The sequence below is a fragment of the Coregonus clupeaformis genome, chromosome 39 (genome assembly GCF_020615455.1).
Source record: "Coregonus clupeaformis isolate EN_2021a chromosome 39, ASM2061545v1, whole genome shotgun sequence".
NCBI lineage: Eukaryota > Metazoa > Chordata > Actinopteri > Salmoniformes > Salmonidae > Coregonus > Coregonus clupeaformis.
The window spans coordinates 4199573-4219078 of record NC_059230.1 but is presented as its reverse complement, the minus strand read 5'-3'; the positions used below and the strand labels follow the sequence as shown (position 1 = coordinate 4219078).

General features: G+C 52.5%; 1 protein-coding gene across 1 annotated transcript in view; it reads left to right on the top strand.

Moving 5' to 3' along the window:
• LOC121554615 (tetratricopeptide repeat protein 39B) overlaps nt 1-12718 on the top strand; it is a 51774-nt gene extending 39056 nt beyond the window's left edge. The window contains exons 17-19 of the mRNA XM_041868262.2: nt 2425-2542; nt 11854-11970; nt 12289-12718. Coding sequence (XP_041724196.2) covers nt 2425-2542; nt 11854-11970; nt 12289-12385 — 332 coding nt within the window. The 3' untranslated portion in view covers nt 12386-12718. The remainder of the gene's footprint in view (nt 1-2424; nt 2543-11853; nt 11971-12288) is intronic.
• The last annotated feature ends 6788 nt before the right edge of the window (nt 12719-19506 follow it).

Genomic DNA, 19506 nt, shown 5'->3' with positions numbered 1-19506 from the left:
CCAAGCATGACGGGCGGTTTGGTTGTTAGCCAAGCATGACGGCGGTTTGGTTGTTAGCCAAGCATGACGGCGGTTTGGTTGTTAGCCAAGCATGACGGCGGTTTGGTTGTTAGCCAAGCATGACAGCGGTTTGAATGTTAGCCAAGCATGACGGCGGTTTGGTTGTTAACCAAGCATGACGGCGGTTTGGTTGTTAGCCAAGCATGACGGCGGTTTGAATGTTAGCCAAGCATGACGGCGGTTTGGATGTTAGCCAATCATGACGGCGGTTGTAGTCAAGCATGACGGCGGTTTGGTTGTTAGCCAAGCATGACGGCGGTTTGGTTGTTAGCCAAGCATGACGGCGGTTGTAGTCAAGCATGACGGCGTTTTGGTTGTTAGCCAAGCATGACGGCGGTTTGGTTGTTAACCAAGCATGACGGCGGTTTGGTTGTTAACCAAGCATGACGGCGGTTTGGTTGTTAGCCAAGCATGACGGCGGTTTGGTTGTTAGCCAAGCATGATGGCGGTTTGGTTGTTAGCCAAGCATGATGGCGGTTGTAGCCAAGCATGACGGCAGTTGTAGCCAAGCATGACAGTGGTTTGGTTGTTAGCCAAGCATGACGGCGTTGTTAGCCAAGCATGACGCCAGTTTGGTTGTTAGCCAAGCATGATAAAGGTTTGGTTGTTAGCCAAGCATGATAAAGGTTTGGTCGTTAGCCGAGCATGATGGTGGTTTGTTGTTAGCTCACATGACGGCGGTTTGGATGTTAGCCAAGCATGACGGCGGTTTGGTTGTTAGCCAAGCATGACGGCGGTTTGGTTCTTAGCCAAGCATGACAACGTTTTGGTTGTTAGTCAAGCATGGAGGCGGTTTGGTTGTTAGCCAAGCATGACGGCGTTTTGGTTTTTAGCCAAGCATGACAGCGTTTTGGTTGTTAGCCAAGCATGACGGCGGTTTGGATGTTAGCCAAGCATGACGGCAGTTTGGTTGTTAGCCAAGCATGACAGCGTTTTGGTTGTTAGCCAAGCTTGGCGGCAATTTGGTTGTTAGCCAATCATGACGGCGGTTGTAGTCAAGCATGACGGCGGTTTGGTTGTTAGCCAAGCATGACAGCGTTTTGGTTGTTAGCCAAGCATGACGGCGGTTTGGTTGTTAGCCAAGCATGACGGCGGTTTGGTTGTTAGCCAAGCATGATGGCGGTTTGGTTGTTAGCCAAGCATGATGGCGGTTGTAGCCAAGCATGACGGCAGTTGTAGCCAAGCATGACAGTGGTTTGGTTGTTAGCCAAGCATGACGGCGGTTGTTAGCCAAGCATGACGCCAGTTTGGTTGTTAGCCAAGCATGATAAAGGTTTGGTTGTTAGCCAAGCATGATAAAGGTTTGGTCGTTAGCCAAGCATGATGGTGGTTTGGTTGTTAGCCAAGCATGACGGCGGTTTGGTTGTTAGCCAAGCATGACGGTGGTTTGGATGTTAGCCAAGCATGACGGCGGTTTGGTTGTTAGCCAAGCATGACGGCGGTTTGGTTCTTAGCCAAGCATGACAACGTTTTGGTTGTTAGTCAAGCATGACAGCGTTTTGGTTGTTAGCCAAGCATGACGGCGGTTTGGATGTTAGCCAAGCATGACGGCGGTTTGGATGTTAGCCAAGCATGACAGCGTTTTGGTTGTTAGCCAAGCATGACAGCGTTTTGGTTGTTAGCCAAGCATGACAGCGTTTTGGTTGTTAGCCAAGCATGACGGCAGTTTGGATGTTAGCCAAGCATGACGGCAGTTTGGATGTTAGCCAAGCATGACGGCAGTTTGGATGTTAGCCAAGCATGACGGCAGTTTGGATGTTAGCCAAGCATGATGGCGGTTTGGTTGTTAGCCAAGCATGACAGCGTTTTGGTTGTTAGCCAAGCATGACAGCGTTTTGGTTGTTAGCATGACGGCAGTTTGGATGTTAGCCAAGCATGACGGCGGTTTGGATGTTAGCCAATCATGACGGCGGTTTGGATGTTAGCCAAGCATGACAGCAGTTTGGATGTTAGCCAAGCATGATGGCGGTTTGGATGTTAGCCAATCATGACGGCGGTTTGGATGTTAGCCAAGCATGACGGCGGTTTGGTTGTTAGCCAAGCTTGGCGGCAATTTGGTTGTTAGCCAATCATGACGGCGGTTGTAGTCAAGCATGACGGCGGTTTGGTTGTTAGCCAAGCATGACAGCGTTTTGGTTGTTAGCCAAGCATGACAGCGTTTTGGTTGTTAGCCAAGCATGACAGCGTTTTGGTTGTTAGCCAAGCTTGCAAGCGAGAGCTGCCTTCCCCCAATTGGCTGTTGCGCGGTAGTAGACGCTGGGTCTTTGTGTCTCCTCCTTTCATTGAAAAATAGTCAAACATAGTCTTGACAAGTCTGAAGGGGATACAATTCTTTAACCTCCCTTCCTCCCTCGCTCCCTCCAGGTCCGTCAGAGTACCATCCTGATGACCAGTGTCTGGTTCAGATGTTAAAAGGTCTCTGTCTTAAACACCTGGGAAGACTACTGCAGGCTGAGCTGTGCTTCACACAGGTTCTGTCCAGGTATGAAACACCCACATATACCATATTTATATTCACAGTTTCACACCTCATTTCCTGCCAAAAGTATGTGGACACCCCTTCAAAATAGTGGATTCGGCTATTTCAGCCACACCCGTTGCATTAAATCGAGCACACAGCCATGCAATCTCCATAGACAAACATTGGCAGTAGAATGGCCTTACTGAAGAGGTCAGTGACTTTCAACGTGGCACCGTCATAGGATGCCACCTTTCCAACAAGTCACTTTGTCAAATTTCTGCCCTGCTAGAGCTGCCCCGGTCAACTGTAAGTGCTGTTATTGTGAAGTGGAAACGTCTAGGAGCAACAACGGCTTAGCTGCAAAGTGGTAGGCCGCACAAGCTCACGGAACGGGACCGCGAGTGCTGAAGCACGTAGCGCGTAGAAATCGTCTGTCCTCAGTTGCAACACTCACTACCGAGTTCCAAACTGCCTCTGGAAGCAACGTCAGCACACTAACTGTTTGTCAGGAACTTAATTAAATGGGTTTCCACGGCCGAGCAGCCGCACACAAGCCTAAGATCACCATGTACCATGCCAAGCGTTGGCTGGAGTGGTGTAAAGCTTACCGCCATTGGACTCTGTAGCAGTGGGAACGCGTTCTCTGGAGTGATGAATCACGCTTCACCATCTGGCAGTGCGACGGACTAATCTGGGTTTGGCGGCTGCCAGGAGAACGCTACCTGCCCGAATGCATAGTGCCAACTGTAAAGTTTGGTGGAGGAGGAATAATGGTCTGGGGCTGTTTTTCATGGTTCAGGCACCTTAGTTCCAGTGAAGGGAACATTCTAGACGATTCTGTGCTTCCAACTTTGTGGCAACAGTTTGGGGAAGGCCCTTTCCTGTTTCAGCATGACAATGCCCCCATGCACAAAGCGAGGTCCATACAGAAATGGTTTGTTAAGATCGGTGTGGAAGAACTTGACTGGCCTGCACAGAGCCCTGACCTCAACCCCATCGAACACCTTTGGTATGAATTGGAGCACCGACTGCGAGCCAGGCCTAATTGCCCAACGTCAGTGCCCGACCTCACTAATGCTCTTGTGGCTGAATGGAAGCAAGTCCCCGCAGCAATGTTCCAACATCTAGTGGAAAGCCTTCCCAGAAGAGTGGAGGCTGTTATAGCAGCAAAGGGGGGAACCAACTCCATATTAATGCCCATGATTTTGGAATGAGATGTTCGACGAGCAGGTGTCCACATACTTTTGTCCACATACGTGTGTACTGTATATACAGGTAACTATCAAAATAATGGAAACACTTGGGCAAAGATTAGTTGACTATTTGAATCAGCTGTGGAATACATTAAATAAGTGGAATGGCTGGGGGTACTCAAGGAGAGGTTAAGGAAACCCTGTGTTAGGTACATAACCTACTGTATGGCTGGAGGTACCAGAGGAGAGGTTAAGGAAACCCTGTGTTAGGTACATAACCTACTGTATGGCTGGAGGTACCAGAGGAGAGGTTAAGGGAAACCCTGTGTTAGGTACATAACCTACTGTATGGCTGGAGGTACCAGAGGAGAGGTTAAGGAAACCCTGTGTTAGGTACATAACCTAGTGTATGGCTGGAGGTACCAGAGGAGAGGTTAAGGAAACCCTGTGTTAGGTACATAACCTACTGTATGGCTGGAGGTACCAGAGGAGAGGTTAAGGAAACCCTGTGTTAGGTACATAACCTACTGTATGGCTGGAGGTACCAGAGGAGAGGTTAAGGAAACCCTGTGTTAGGTACATAACCTACTGTATGCCTGGAGGTACCAGAGGAGAGGTTAAGGAAACCCTGTGTTAGGTACACACAGCCCTATACTACTAACACAACGCACAACTCAGTAAAATCTTTGAAATTGTTGCATGTTGCGTTTATATTTTTTGTTCAGTGTATGTTGACAACCGTTTTCTAATAGCAATAGGAACCTCTAACCCGGGGGAATAACGCCCCCTCCTCTAACCCGGGGGAATAACGCCCCCTCCTCTAACCCGGGGGAATAACGCGTCCTCCTCTAACCCGGGGGAATAACGCCCCCTCCTCTAACCCGGGGGAATAACGCCCCCTCCTCTAACCCGGGGGAATAACGCCCCTCCTCTAACGGGGAATAACGCGTCCTCCTCTAACCCGGGGGAATAACGCGCCCTCCTCTCCTCTAACCCGGGGAATAACGCCCCTCCTATAACCCGGGGAATAACGCCCCCTCCTCTAACCCGGGGAATAACGCCCCCTCCTCTAACCCGGGGAATAACGCGCCTCCTCTAACCCGGGGAATAACTGCGCCCTCCTCTAACCCGGGGAATAACGCCCCTCCTCTAACCCGGGGAATAACGCGCCCTCCTCTCCTCTAACCCGGGGAATAACGCCCCCTCCTCTAACCCGGGGAATAACGCCCTCCTCTAACCCGGGGAATAACGCGCCCTCCTCTCCTCTAACCCGGGGGAATAACGCCCCCTCCTCTAACCCGGGGGAATAACGCCCCTCCTCTAACCCAGGGGGAATAACGCCCCCTCCTCTAACCCGGGGGAATAACTCGCCCTCCTCTAACCCGAGGGAATAACGCGCCCTCCTCTCCTCTAACCCGGGGGAATAACGCCCCCTCCTCTAACCCGGGGGAATAACGCCCCTCCTCTAACCCGGGGGAATAACGCGCCCTCCTCTCCTCTAACCCGGGGGAATAACGCCCCCTCCTCTAACCCGGGGGAATAACGCCCCTCCTCTAACCCGGGGGAATAACGCGCCCTCCTCTCCTCTAACCCCGGGGAATAACGCCCCTCCTCTAACCCGGGGAATAACGCCCCTCCTCTAACCCAGGGGGGAATAACGCCCCCTCCTCTAACCCGGGGGAATAACTCGCCCTCCTCTAACCCGAGGGAATAACGCCCCCTCCTCTAACCCGGGGGAATAACGCCCCCTCCTCTAACCCGGGGGAATAACGCGTCCTCCTCTAACCCGGGGGAATAACGCGCCCTCCTCTCCTCTAACCCGGGGGAATAACGCCCCTCCTATAACCCGGGGGAATAACGCCCCCTCCTCTAACCCGGGGGAATAACGCCCCCTCCTCTAACCCGGGGGAATAACGCGCCCTCCTCTAACCCGGGGGAATAACGCGCCCTCCTCTAACCCGGGGAATAACGCCCCCCTCCTCTAACCCGGGGAATAACGCGCCCTCCTCTCCTCTAACCCGGGGAATAACGCGCCCTCCTCTAACCCGGGGGAATAACGCCCCTCCTCTAACCCGGGGGAATAACGCGCCCTCCTCTCCTCTAACCCGGGGGAATAACGCCCCCTCCTCTAACCCGGGGAATAACGCCCCTCCTCTAACCCAGGGGGAATAACGCGCCCTCCTCTAACCCGGGGAATAACTCGCCCTCCTCTAACCCGAGGGAATAACGCGCCTCCTCTCTCTCTAACCCGGGGAATAACGCCCCCTCCTCTAACCCGGGGGAATAACGCCCTCCTCTAACCCGGGGGAATAACGCGCCCTCCTCTCCTCTAACCCGGGGGAATAACGCCCCCTCCTCTAACCCGGGGGAATAACGCCCCTCCTCTAACCCGGGGGAATAACGCGCCCCTCCTCTCCTCTAACCCGGGGGAATAACGCCCCCTCCTCTAACCCGGGGGAATAACGCCCCTCCTCTAACCCAGGGGAATAACGCCCCCTCCTCTAACCGGGGGAATAACTCGCCCTCCTCTAACCCGAGGGAATAACGCGCCCTCCTCTAACCCGGGGGAATAACGCCCCCTCCTCTAACCCGGGGGAATAACGCCCCCTCCTCTAACCCGGGGGAATAACGCGCCCTCCTCTACTCTAACCCGGGGGAATAACGCGCCCTCCTCTAACCCGGGGGAATAACGCCCCCTCTAACCCGGGGGAATAACGCGCCCTCCTCTAACCCGGGGGAATAACGCGCCCTCCTCTAACCCGGGGGAATAACGCGCCCTCCTCTAACCCGGGGGAATAACGCGCCCTCCTCTCCTCTAACCCGGGGGAATAACGCCCCCTCCTCTAACCCGGGGGAATAACGCGCCTCCTCTAACCCGGGGGAATAACGCGCCTCCTCTAACCCGGGGGAATAACGCGCCCTCCTCTAACCCGGGGGAATAACGCCCCCTCCTCTAACCCGGGGGAATAACGCGCCCCCTCCTCTAACCCGGGGAATAGCCCTCCTCTAACCCGGGGAATAACGCGCCTCCTCTAACCCCGGGGAATAACGCCCTCCTCTAACCCGGGGAATAACGCGCCCTCCTCTAACCCGGGAATAACGCCCTCCTCTAACCCCGGGGAATAACGCCTCCTCTAACCCGGGGGAATAACGCCCTCCTCTAACCCGGGGGAATAACGCCCCCTCCTCTAACCCGGGGGAATAACGCGCCCTCCTCTAACCCGGGGAATAACGCGCCTCCTCTAACCCGGGGAATAACGCGCCTCCTCTAACTCCGGGGAATAACGCGCCTCCTCTAACCCGGGGGAATAACGCGCCCTCCTCTAACCCGGGGAATAACGCGCCTCCTCTAACCCGGGGAATAACGCGCCCTCCTCTAACCCGGGGGAATAACGCGCCCTCCTCTAACCCGGGGGAATAACGCCCCCTCCTCTAACCCGGGGGAATAACGCGCCCTCCTCTAACCCGGGGGAATAACGCGCCCTCCTCTAACCCGGGGGAATAACGCGCCCTCCTCTAACCCGGGGAATAACGCGCCCCTCCTCTAACCCGGGGAATAACGCGCCCTCCTCTAACCCGGGGAATAACGCCCTCCTCTAACCCGGGGGAATAACGCGCCCTCCTCTAACCCGGGGGAATAACGCGCCCTCCTCTAACCCGGGGAATAACGCGCCTTCTCCTCTAACCCGGGGAATAACGCGCCCCTCCTCTAACCCGGGGAATAACGCGCCTCCTCTAACCCGGGGAATAACGCGCCCTCCTCTAACCCGGGGAATAACGCGCCTCCTCTAACCCGGGGAATAACGCGCCCTCCTCTAACCCGGGGGAATAACGCGCCCTCCTCTAACCCGGGGAATAACGCCCTCCTCTAACCCGGGGAATAACGCGCCTCCTCTAACCCGGGGAATAACGCGCCCTCCTCTAACCGGGGGAATAACGCGCCCTCCTCTAACCCGGGGAATAACGCGCCTCCTCTAACCCGGGGGAATAACGCGCCCTCCTCTAACCCGGGGGAATAACGCGCCTCCTCTAACCCGGGGAATAACGCGCCCTCCTCTAACCCGGGGAATAACGCGCCTCCTCTAACCCGGGGAATAACGCGCCCTCCTCTAACCCGGGGAATAACGCGCCTCCTCTAACCCGGGGAATAACGCCCCCTCCTCTAACCCGGGGGAATAACGCGCCTCCTCTAACCCGGGGGAATAACGCGCCCTCCTCTAACCCGGGGGAATAACGCGCCCTCCTCTAACCCGGGGGAATAACGCGCCCTCCTCTAACCCGGGGGAATAACGCCTCCTCTAACCCGGGGAATAACGCCCTCCTCTAACCCGGGGAATAACGCGCCTCCTCTAACCCGGGGAATAACGCGCCCCTCCTCTAACCCGGGGGGAATAACGCCCTCCTCTAACCCGGGGAATAACGCGCCTCCTCTAACCCGGGGGAATAACGCCTCCTCTAACCCGGGGAATAACGCGCCTCCTCTAACCCGGGGAATAACGCCGCCTCCTCTAACCCGGGGGAATAACGCTTCCTCCTCTAACCCGGGGAATAACGCGCCTCCTCTAACCCGGGGGAATAACGCGCCTCCTCTAACCCGGGGAATACCGCCCTCCTCTAACCCGGGGAATAACGCGCCCTCCTCTAACCCGGGGGAATAACGCGCCCTCCTCTAACCCGGGGGAATAACGCGCCCTCCTCTAACCCGGGAATAACGCCCTCCTCTAACCCGGGGAATAACGCCCTCCTCTAACCCGGGGGAATAACGCGCCCTCCTCTAACCCGGGGGAATAACGCCCCCTCCTCTAACCCGGGGGAATAACGCGCCCTCCTCTAACCCGGGAATAACGCCCCTCCTCTAACCCGGGGAATAACGCGCCCCTCCTCTAACCCGGGGAATAACGCGCCTCCTCTAACCCGGGGAATAACGCGCCCTCCTCTAACCCGGGGGAATAACGCCCCTCCTCTAACCCGGGGGAATAACGCGCCCTCCTCTAACCCGGGGGAATAACGCGCCCTCCTCTAACCCGGGGGAATAACGCCCTCCTCTAACCCGGGGGAATAACGCGCCCTCCTCTAACCCGGGGGAATAACGCGCCCTCCTCTAACCCGGGGAATAACGCGCCCCCTCCTCTAACCCGGGGAATAACGCGCCCTCCTCTAACCCCGGGGAATAACGCGCCCTCCTCTAACCCGGGGGAATAACGCGCCCTCCTCTAACCCGGGGGAATAACGCGCCTCCTCTAACCCCGGGGAATAACGCGCCTCCTCTAACCCGGGGGAATAACGCGCCTCCTCTAACCCGGGGAATAACGCGCCCTCCTCTAACCCGGGGAATAACGCGCCCTCCTCTAACCCGGGGAATAACGCGCCTCCTCTAACCCCGGGGAATAACGCCCCCTCCTCTAACCCCGGGGAATAACGCGCCTCCTCTAACCCGGGGGAATAACGCGCCTCCTCTAACCCGGGGAATAACGCGCCTCCTCTAACCCGGGAATAACGCGCCCTCCTCTAACCCGGGGAATAACGCGCCCCTCCTCTAACCCGGGGGAATAACGCGCCCTCCTCTAACCCCGGGGAATAACGCGCCCTCCTCTAACCCGGGAATAACGCGCCCTCCTCTAACCCGGGGAATAACGCGCCCTCCTCTAACCCCGGGGGAATAACGCGCCCTCCTCTAACCCGGGAATAACGCGCCCTCCTCTAACCCGGGAATAACGCGCCCTCCTCTAACCCCGGGGGAATAACGCGCCCTCCTCTAACCCGGGAATAACGCGCCCTCCTCTAACCCCGGGGAATAACGCGCCTCCTCTAACCCGGGGAATAACGCGCCCTCCTCTAACCCGGGGAATAACGCGCCCTCCTCTAACCCGGGGAATAACGCGCCTCCTCTAACCCGGGGAATAACGCGCCTCCTCTAACCCCGGGGAATAACGCGCCCTCCTCTAACCCCGGGAATAACGCGCCCTCCTCTAACCCGGGGGAATAACGCGCCCTCCTCTAACCCGGGGAATAACGCGCCCCCTCCTCTAACCCGGGGGAATAACGCCCTCCTCTAACCCGGGGGAATAACGCGCCTCCTCTAACCCGGGGAATAACGCGCCTCCTCTAACCCGGGAATAACGCGCCCTCCTCTAACCCGGGGAATAACGCGCCCTCCTCTAACCCGGGGAATAACGCGCCCTCCTCTAACCCGGGGAATAACGCGCCTCCTCTAACCCGGGGGAATAACGCGCCTCCTCTAACCCGGGAATAACGCCCCTCCTCTAACCCGGGAATAACGCGCCTCCTCTAACCCGGGGAATAACGCGCCCTCCTCTAACCCGGGGGAATAACGCGCCTCCTCTAACCCGGGGAATAACGCGCCCTCCTCTAACCCGGGGAATAACGCGCCCTCCTCTAACCCGGGGAATAACGCGCCCTCCTCTAACCCGGGGGAATAACGCCGCCCTCCTCTAACCCGGGGAATAACGCGCCTCCTCTAACCCGGGGGAATAACGCGCCCTCCTCTAACCCGGGGAATAACGCGCCTCCTCTAACCCGGGGGAATAACGCGCCCTCCTCTAACCCGGGGAATAACGCGCCCTCCTCTAACCCGGGGGAATAACGCGCCTCCTCTAACCCGGGGAATAACGCGCCCCCTCCTCTAACCCGGGGAATAACGCCCCTCCTCTACCCGGGGAATAACGCCCCTCTAACCCGGGAATAACGCGCCTCTCCTCTAACCCGGGGAATAACGCCCCTCCTCTAACCCGGGGAATAACGCCCCCTCCTCTAACCCAGGGGGAATAACGCCCTCCTCTAACCCCGGGGAATAACGCCCCTCCTCTAACCCGGGGAATAACGCGCCTCCTCTAACCCGGGGAATAACGCGCCCTCCTCTAACCCGGGGGAATAACGCGCCCTCCTCTAACCCGGGGGAATAACGCCCCCTCCTCTAACCCGGGGGAATAATGCGCCCTCCTCTAACCCGGGGGAATAACGCCCCCTCCTCTAACCCGGGGAATAACGCGCCCTCCTCTAACCCGGGGAGTAACGCGCCCTCCTCTAACCCGGGGGAATAACGCGCCCTCCTCTAACCCGGGGGAATAACGCGCCTCCTAACCCGGGGAATAACGCGCCTCCTCTAACCCGGGAATAACGCGCCCTCCTCTAACCCGGGGAATAACGCGCCTCCTCTAACCCGGGGAATAACGCGCCCTCCTCTAACCCGGGAATAACGCGCCCTCCTCTAACCCGGGGAATAACGCCCCTCCTCTAACCCGGGGAATAACGCCCCCTCCTCTAACCCGGGGGAATAACGCGCCCTCCTCTAACCCGGGGGAATAACGCGCCCTCCTAAGGGCTGTTTTACTATGGAGCACTCTCCAAGAGAACTTCCAATGTATGTACTTCTCGTACTTACAGATGGGAAATAAATACAACTTCAAATCTTTCTCCCTCTCACCTCCCCACTGCTCCTCTACCCTCTCCTTACCCCTCTCCCATCCTCTCTCCATACTCCTCTCCCCTCCCCTTTCCATACCCCTCCGCTCCCTCTCCCCTCCCCTCTCCATACTCCTCTCCCCTTCCCTCCTCTCCCCTCCCCTCTCCATACCCCTCCGCTCCCTCTCCCTCCCTCTCCATACTCCTCCGCTCCTCTCCCCTCCCCTCTCCATACTCCTCTCCCCTCCTCTCCATACCCTCCGCTCCTCTCCCTCCCTCTCCATACTCCTCTCCTCCCCTCCCTCCCTCTCCATACCCCTCGTCCCTCTCCTCCCTCTCCATACTCTCCCCCCCTCCTCTCCCTCCTCCTCCCATACTCCTCTCCCCTCCCCTCTCCATACCCCTCCGCTCCCTCTCCCCTCCCCTCTCCATACTCCTCTCCCCCCCTCCTCTCCTCTCCTCTCCATACCCTCCGCCCTCTCCCCTCCCTCTCCATACTCCCCCCTCCTCTCCTCCCCTCTCCATACCCCTCCGCTCCCTCTCCCCTCCCCTCTCCATACTCCTCTCCCCTCCGCCCCCTCTCCCCTCCGCCCCCTCCCCCTCCGCCCCCTCTCCCCTCCGCCCCCTCTCCCCTCCGCCCCCTCTCCCCTCCTCTCTCCATACCCCTCCGCCCCTCTCCCCTCCGCCCCCTCTCCCCTCCTCTCTCCATACCCCCAGTGAGCGGAGAATCAGATATGACCACTATCTGATCCCCTTCACCCTGTATGAGTTGGGTCTGCTCTACAAACAACAGGGGGACTACATCAAGGCTACACGCTACATAGAGAACGCCAAGTAAGTCTGTCCCAAACGGCACCATATTCCGTATCCTAGTACACTACTTTTGCACTAAATAGGGAATATGTTGTAATATTTACTTACTAAAAAGTTGTACACTATGTAAGGTGAAGGGTATATTTATAGCCTGAATCACATGTGATGTATACCGTTTTAGCAGACACTTTTGTCCAGAGTGACTTACGGTCATGCTGTATATATTTTACATCTGGAATGGAACCCACTACCCTGGCGATGCAAGCTCCACCCACTTCTCGTCTGTCAGTTACACTAATTCGATATGGGTTTAAAAATATGCGTGTGTTTTGTTACTAGGTTGAACTACAAGGACTACTCCATGGAGTCCAGGCTTCACTTCCGGATCCACGCAGCCCTCAACAGTCTCAAGGGATCGCCTGTCAGCACACCATAACTACAGCCCGACTACAATCAGACTACAATCAGACTACATTCAGACTACAATCGATTTACACCATAACTACAGTCCAACTACAGATGGACACTAGAAATACCCCTAAAGCTACACTGACAACGTTTGATATAAACCCCAAATACAACTCAACTACAGTTGGACTACACCAGAACCTGTCAGTCACACTATCAAGTACTATGAAGTGTATTATAACGTGTACTTAGGTAGTAAATATATATATACACTGCATATAGTATGGAGAATATACAATATTGTCTGATAGTAACGACTGTATCTATGTATATATTCAAAAGTTTTAGAACACCTACTCATTCAAGGGTTTTTCTTTATTTTTTTAAACTATTTTCTACATTGTAGAATAGTAGTGAAGACATCAAAACTATGAAATAACACATATGGAATCATGTAGTAACCAAAAAAGTGTTAAACAAATCAAAATATATTTTATATTTGAGATTCTTCAAATAGCCACCCTTTGCCTTGATGACAGCTTTGCACACTCTTGGCATTCTCTCAACCAGCTTCACCTGGAACAGTCTTGAATGAGTTCCCACATATGCTGAGCACTTGTTGGCTGCTTTTCCTTCACTCTGCCATCCGACTCATCCCAAACCATCTCAATTGGGTTGAGGTCGGGTGATTGTGGAGGCCAGGTCATCTGATGAAGCACTCCATCACTCTCCTTCTTGGTAAAATAGCCCTTACACAGCCTGGAGGTGTATTGGGTCATTGTCCTGTTGAAAAACAAATGATAGGGATGGCGTATTGCTGCAGAATGCTGTGGTAGCCATGCTGGTTAAGTGTCCCTTGAATTCTAAATAAATAACACAGAGTCACCAGCAAAGCACCCCCACACCATAACACCTCCTCCTCCATGCTTCACGGTGGGAACTACACATGCAGAGATCATCCGTTCACCCACACTGCGTCTCACAAAGACACGGTGGTTGGAACCAAAAATCTCCTATTTGGAATCCAGAGCAAAGGACACATTTCCACCGGTCTAATATCCATTGCTCGTGTTTCTTGGCCCAAGCAGGTCTCTTCTTCTTATTGGTGTCCTTTAGTAGTGGTTTCTTTGCAGCAATTCGACCATGAAAGCCTGATTCACACAGTCTCCTCTTAAGAGTTGATGTTGGGATGTGTCTGTTACTTGAACTCTGTGAAGCATTTATTTGGGCTGCAATTTCTGAGGCTGGTAACTCTAATGAACTTATTTTCTGCAGCAGTTCTTGAAATTTTCCGTATTGACTAACCTTCGTGTCTTAAAGTAATGATGGACTGTCATTTCTCTTTGCTTATTTGAGCTGTTCTTGCCATAATATAGACTTGGTCTTTTACCAAATAGGGCTATCTTCTGTATACCCCCTACCTTGTCACAACACAACTGATTGGCTAAAACGCATTAAGAAGGAAAGAAATTCCACAAGTTAACCTTTAAGAAGGCCCACCTGTTAATTGAAATGCATTCCAGGTACCTCATGAAGCTGGTTGAGAGAATGCCAAGAGTGTGCAAAGCTGTCATCAAGGCAAAGGGTGGCTATTTGAAGAATCTCAAATATATAAAATATATTTTGATTTGTTTTAACACTTTTGTGGTTACTACATGATTCCATATGTGTTATTTCATAGTTTCGATGTCTTCACTATTATTCTACAATGTTGAAAATAGTTTTAAAAAATAAAGAAAAACCCTTGAATGAGTAGGTGTTCTAAAACTTTTGACCGGTAGTGTATGTATGAAGGAAGGACGTATTTATTTGGACAGTGAAGCTAAAACGTTTCATTTGGCCCTATACTCCAGCATTTTAAATTTGAGATCAAATGTTTTATGAGGCGAAAGTATAGACCTTTTATTTTACGTTCATACTGATTTACCGTTCAGAAATGAATGCACTTTATGTATCTAGTACCCCTACTTTTAAAGGTATCATAAGTAGTCTATTGGGACAAATTAACTTTTAGTTTATAACATTTTGTCAAAAGCTTAGTATTGTGTTTCAGATTATGACGTGCCCAATAGAAATGAATGTGTGAATCGTGAATAATGATGAGTGAGAAAGTTAGAGGTGCCCCCAAAACCCCCCCCCCAAAAAAAAATGCTTACCTTCCCTGTTATTGGTAATGCTGAGAGATTAGTATTCATTCAGAATTATCCGTAATCACGTAGAAGTGTTTAGAAACACATTCTATTCTTATTTACAATAAAAGTGACTCCAAAATGACATAATACATTATCTACCATTAATTTCTATTGGGCACAAAATAATCTGAAACACAAGTAAACATTTGATCTCAAATCCCAAATCCTGGAGTATAGAGCCAAATTAAACGTTTTACACTGAACAAAAATATAAACGCAACATGCAACAATTTCAAAGATTTTACTGAGTTACAGTTCATATAAGGAAATCAGTCAATTGAAATAAATTCATTAGGCCCTAATCTATGGATTTCACATGACTGGGAATAAAGATATGAATCTGTTGGTCACAGATACCTTTAAAAAAAAAGGTAGAGGGGCATTGTTCAGAAAACCAGTCAGTATCTGGTGTGACCACCATTTGCCTCATGCAGCGCAACACATCTCCTTCACATAGAGTTGATCAGGCTGTTGATTGTGGCCTGTGGAATGTTGTCCCACTCCTCTTCAATGGCTGTGCGAAGATGTTGGTGGGAACTGGAAAACACTGTCGTACACGTTGATCCAGAGCATCCCAAACATGCTCAATGGGTGACATGTCTGGTGAGTATGCAGGCCATGGAAGAACTTGGACATTTACAGCTTCCAGGAATTGTGTACAGATCCTTGCGACATGGGGCCGTGCCTTATCATGCTGAAACATGAGGTGATGGCAGCGGATGAATGGCACGACAATGGGCCTCAGGTTCTCATCACTGTTTCTCAGTGCATTCAAATGGCCATCGATAAAATGCAATTGTGTTCGTTGTCCGTAGCTTATGCCTGTCCATACCATAACCCCACCGCTACTCTGTTCACAACGTTGACACCAGAAAACCGCTCGCCCACACAACTTGGGGCGGCGCGCAATTGGCCCAGCGTCGTCCAGGGTAGGGGAGGGAATGGCCGGCAGGGATGTAGCTCAGTTGGTAGAGCATGGCGTTTGCAACGCCAGGGTTGTGGGTTCGATTCCCACAGGGGGTATGATTTTTTAAATCTATGCACTAACTGTAAGTCGCTCTGGATAAGAGCGTCTGCTAAATGACTAAAATGTAAATGTAAACTTCATACACGCTGTCTGCCATCTGCCCGGTACAGTTGAAACCGGGATTCATCCGTGAAGAGCTCACTTCTCCAGCGTGCCAGTGGCCATCGAAGGTGAGCATTTGCCCACTGTAGTCGGTTACGAACTGCAGTCAGGTCAAGACCCTGGTGAGGACGACGAGCACGCAGATGAGCTTTTCCTGAGGCGGTTTCAAACAGTTTGGGTTTGCACAACCAAAGAATTTCTGCACAAAGTTTTATAAGCTGTCCTGGTGGCTGGTCTCGGATGATCCTGCAGGTGAAGAAGCCGGATGTGGAGGTCCTGGGTTGTCGTGGTTACAAGTGATCTGCGGTTGTGAGGCCTGTTGGACGTACTGCCATATTCTCTAAAATGACAGAGGCGGCTTATGGTAGAGAAATGAACATTAAATGATCTGGCAGCAGCTCTGGTGGACATTCCTGCAGTCAGCATACCAATTGCACACTCCCTCAAATCTTGAGCCATCTGCGGCATTGTGTTGTGTGACAAAACTTCACATTTTAGAGTGGTCTTTTATTGTGCCCAGCACAAGGTGCACCTGTGTAATGATCATGCTGTTTAATCAGCTTCTTCATATGCTACACCTGTCAGGTGGATGGATTATCTTGGCAAAGGAGAAATGCAAATTAATTACTTAAAAATCATACAATGTGATTTTCTGGATTTTTGTTTTAGATTCCGTCTCTCACAGTTGAAGTGTACCTATGATAAAAAATTACAGACCTCTACATGCTTTGTAAGTAGGAAAACCTGCAAAATCGGCAGTGTATGAAATACTTGTTCTCCCCACTGTAGGACCAACACTTTACATGTTGTGTTTATATTTTGGTTCAGTATAGCTTCACTGTCTAAATAAATACGTAGGAGAGTGTCTATACTGACATTTTGTCAGACTATATTTACGTTAGTTAGTAGTTGTGTAATTTGAATATAAATAAATATAGGATCTATTCTCAGCACAACCAAAGAGAGACTGGTATCATATTCCCTATATAGTACACTACTTTTGATCAGGGCCTATGGGTTTCCCTATATGGGGGTTGGCAGCAGGTGATCGTGTCTCAAATGTAATCAAGGTAGGAAATTATTGTTATTTTCAAATATGATCTATTTTTGGGCTTAGATGTGGTCCATTTGCAGTGTTCTAGTTATTATAATTATGTTCCGGCCCCCCGACCATCCGCGGCTGAATCTATTTGCCTACCCCTGATGTAGGGGATAGGGGAGATAGGGGATAGGGTAGATAGGGCATATAGGATATAGGGTGGATAGGGCAGATAGGGGATAGGGCAGATAGGGGATAGGGTAGATAGGGGATAGGGCGGATAGGGTAGATAGGGGATAGGGCAGATAGGGGATAGGGCAGATAGGGGATATAGGGGATAGGGTAGATAGGGATAGGGGATAGGGCATATCGGGGATAGGGCATATAGGGTAGATAGGGGATAGGGCAGATAGGGGATAGGGGATATAGGGTAGATAGGGGATAGGGCATATCGGGGATAGGGCATATAGGGTAGATAGGGGATAGGGCATATAGGGGAAAGGGTAGATAGGGCATATAGGGGATAGGGCAGATAGGGGATAGGGTAGATAGGGGATAGGGCAGATAGGGGATAGGGCATATAGGGGATAGGGTAGATAGGGGAGATAGGGGATAGGGCATATAGGGGAAAGGGTAGATAGGGGATAGGGCAGATAGGGTAGATAGGGGATAGGGCATATAGGGGATAGGGCATATAGGGGATAGGGTAGATAGGGGATAGGGCATATAGGGGATAGGGTAGATAGGGGGATAGGGGCATATAGGGGGATAGGGCATATAGGGGATAGGGCAGATAGGGGATAGGGCATATAGGGGATAGGGCAGATAGGGGATAGGGCATATAGGGGATAGGGTAGATGGGGGATAGGGCATATAGGGGATAGGGCATATAGGGGATAGGGCAGATAGGGCATATAGGGGATAGGGTAGATAGGGGATAGGGCATATAGGGGATAGGGCATATAGGGAATAGGGTAGATAGGGGATAGGGCAGATAGGGGATAGGGCATATAGGGGATATGGCATATAGGGGATAGGGCAGATAGGGGATAGGGCATATAGGGGATAGGGTAGATAGGGGATAGGGCATATAGGGGATAGGGTAGATAGGGGATAGGGCAGATAGGGGATAGGGCATATAGGGGATAGGGCAGATAGGGGATAGGGGAGATAGGGCAGATAGGGGATAGGGTGGATAGGGTAGATGGGGGATAGGGCAGATAGGGGATAGGGCATATAGGGGATAGGGTAGATAGGGGATAGGGCATATAGGGGATAGGGTAGATAGGGGATATGGAGGATAGGGGATAGGGTAGATAGGGTATAGGGCATATAGGGGATAGGGCATATAGGGGATAGGGGATATGGAGGATAGGGCATATAGGGGATAGGGTAGATAGGGCATATAGGGGATAGGGAAGATAGGGGATAGGGCATATAGGGGATAGGGCATATAGGGGATAGGGCATATAGGGGATATGGCAGATAGGGGATAGGGCAGATAGGGGATAGGGTAGATAGGGGATAGGGTAGATATGGGATAGGGCATATAGGGGATAGGGCATATAGGGGATAGGGTAGATAGGGGATAGGGCAGATAGGGGATAGAGCAGATAGGGGATAGGGCAGATAGGGGATAGGGCAGATAGGGGATAGGGCATATAGGGGATATAGGGTAGATGGGGGATAGGGTAGATAGGGGATAGGGTAGATAGGGGATATGGCATATAGGATATAGGGGATAGGGCATATAGGGGATAGGGCAGATTAGGGCATATAGGGGATATGGCATAGGGGATAGGGTAGATAGGGGATAGGGTGCCATTTGGAGCACACACTGGTTCTAGGGCATGGCCAGGGCATGGTTTCAGCATGGCCAGGTTTCAGTTATAGGATAGTCAGAACTAACCTAAAACCTCCTGGTCCTAACCAGACTGTATACAAAGAGAAGGCCAGAGGAGATTATAGACAGGAAAATGACTGTCAAACAGGGCGGTGACCAATGAGAGTACAGTAGAATCCCAGTGACTAATGAGTGTAGTAGGGTCAAGGGAGGAGGGGCTAAAGGGTAAGGACTAGGGAGTAGGAGCTAGGGAGTAGGGAGTAGGGGCTAGGGAGCAGGGGCTAAATGGTAAGGACTAGGGAGTAGGAGCTAGGGAGTAGGGGCTAGGGAGCAGGGGCTAAGGAGTAGAGGCTAGGGAGTAGGGACTAGGGAGTAGGGGCTAGGGAGTAGGTGCTAGGGAGTAGGGGCTAGGGAGTAGGGGCTAGGGAAGAGTGGCTAAGGGGAAGGGATTAGGGTGTAGGGGCTAGATAGTAGGGGCTAGGGAGTAGGGGCTAGGGAGTAGGGGCTAGGGACTAGGGAGTAAGGGCTAGGGAGTAGGGAGTCAGGTTTAGGGAGTAGGGGCTAGGGAGTATGGACTAGGGAGGAGGGGCTAAAGGGTAAGGACTAGGGAGTAGGGGTTAGAGAGTAGGGGAAAGGAAGTAGGGACTAGGGAGTAGGTACTAGGGAGTAGGTACTAAGTATACTAAGTATGCTCTCTCTAATTCTCTCGTTCTCTCTTTCTCTCTGAGAACCTGAGCCCTAGGACCATACGTCAGGACTACCGGGCATGCTGACACCTTGCTGTCCCCAGTCCGCCTGGCCTTGCTGCTATTCCAGTTTCAACTGTTCTGCCTGCGGCCTACGAAACCCCTACCTGTCCCAGACCTGCTGTTTTCAACTCTTTAATGATCGGCTATGAAAAGCCAACTGAGAGACCTGAGCCCTAGGACCATACGTCAGACTACCG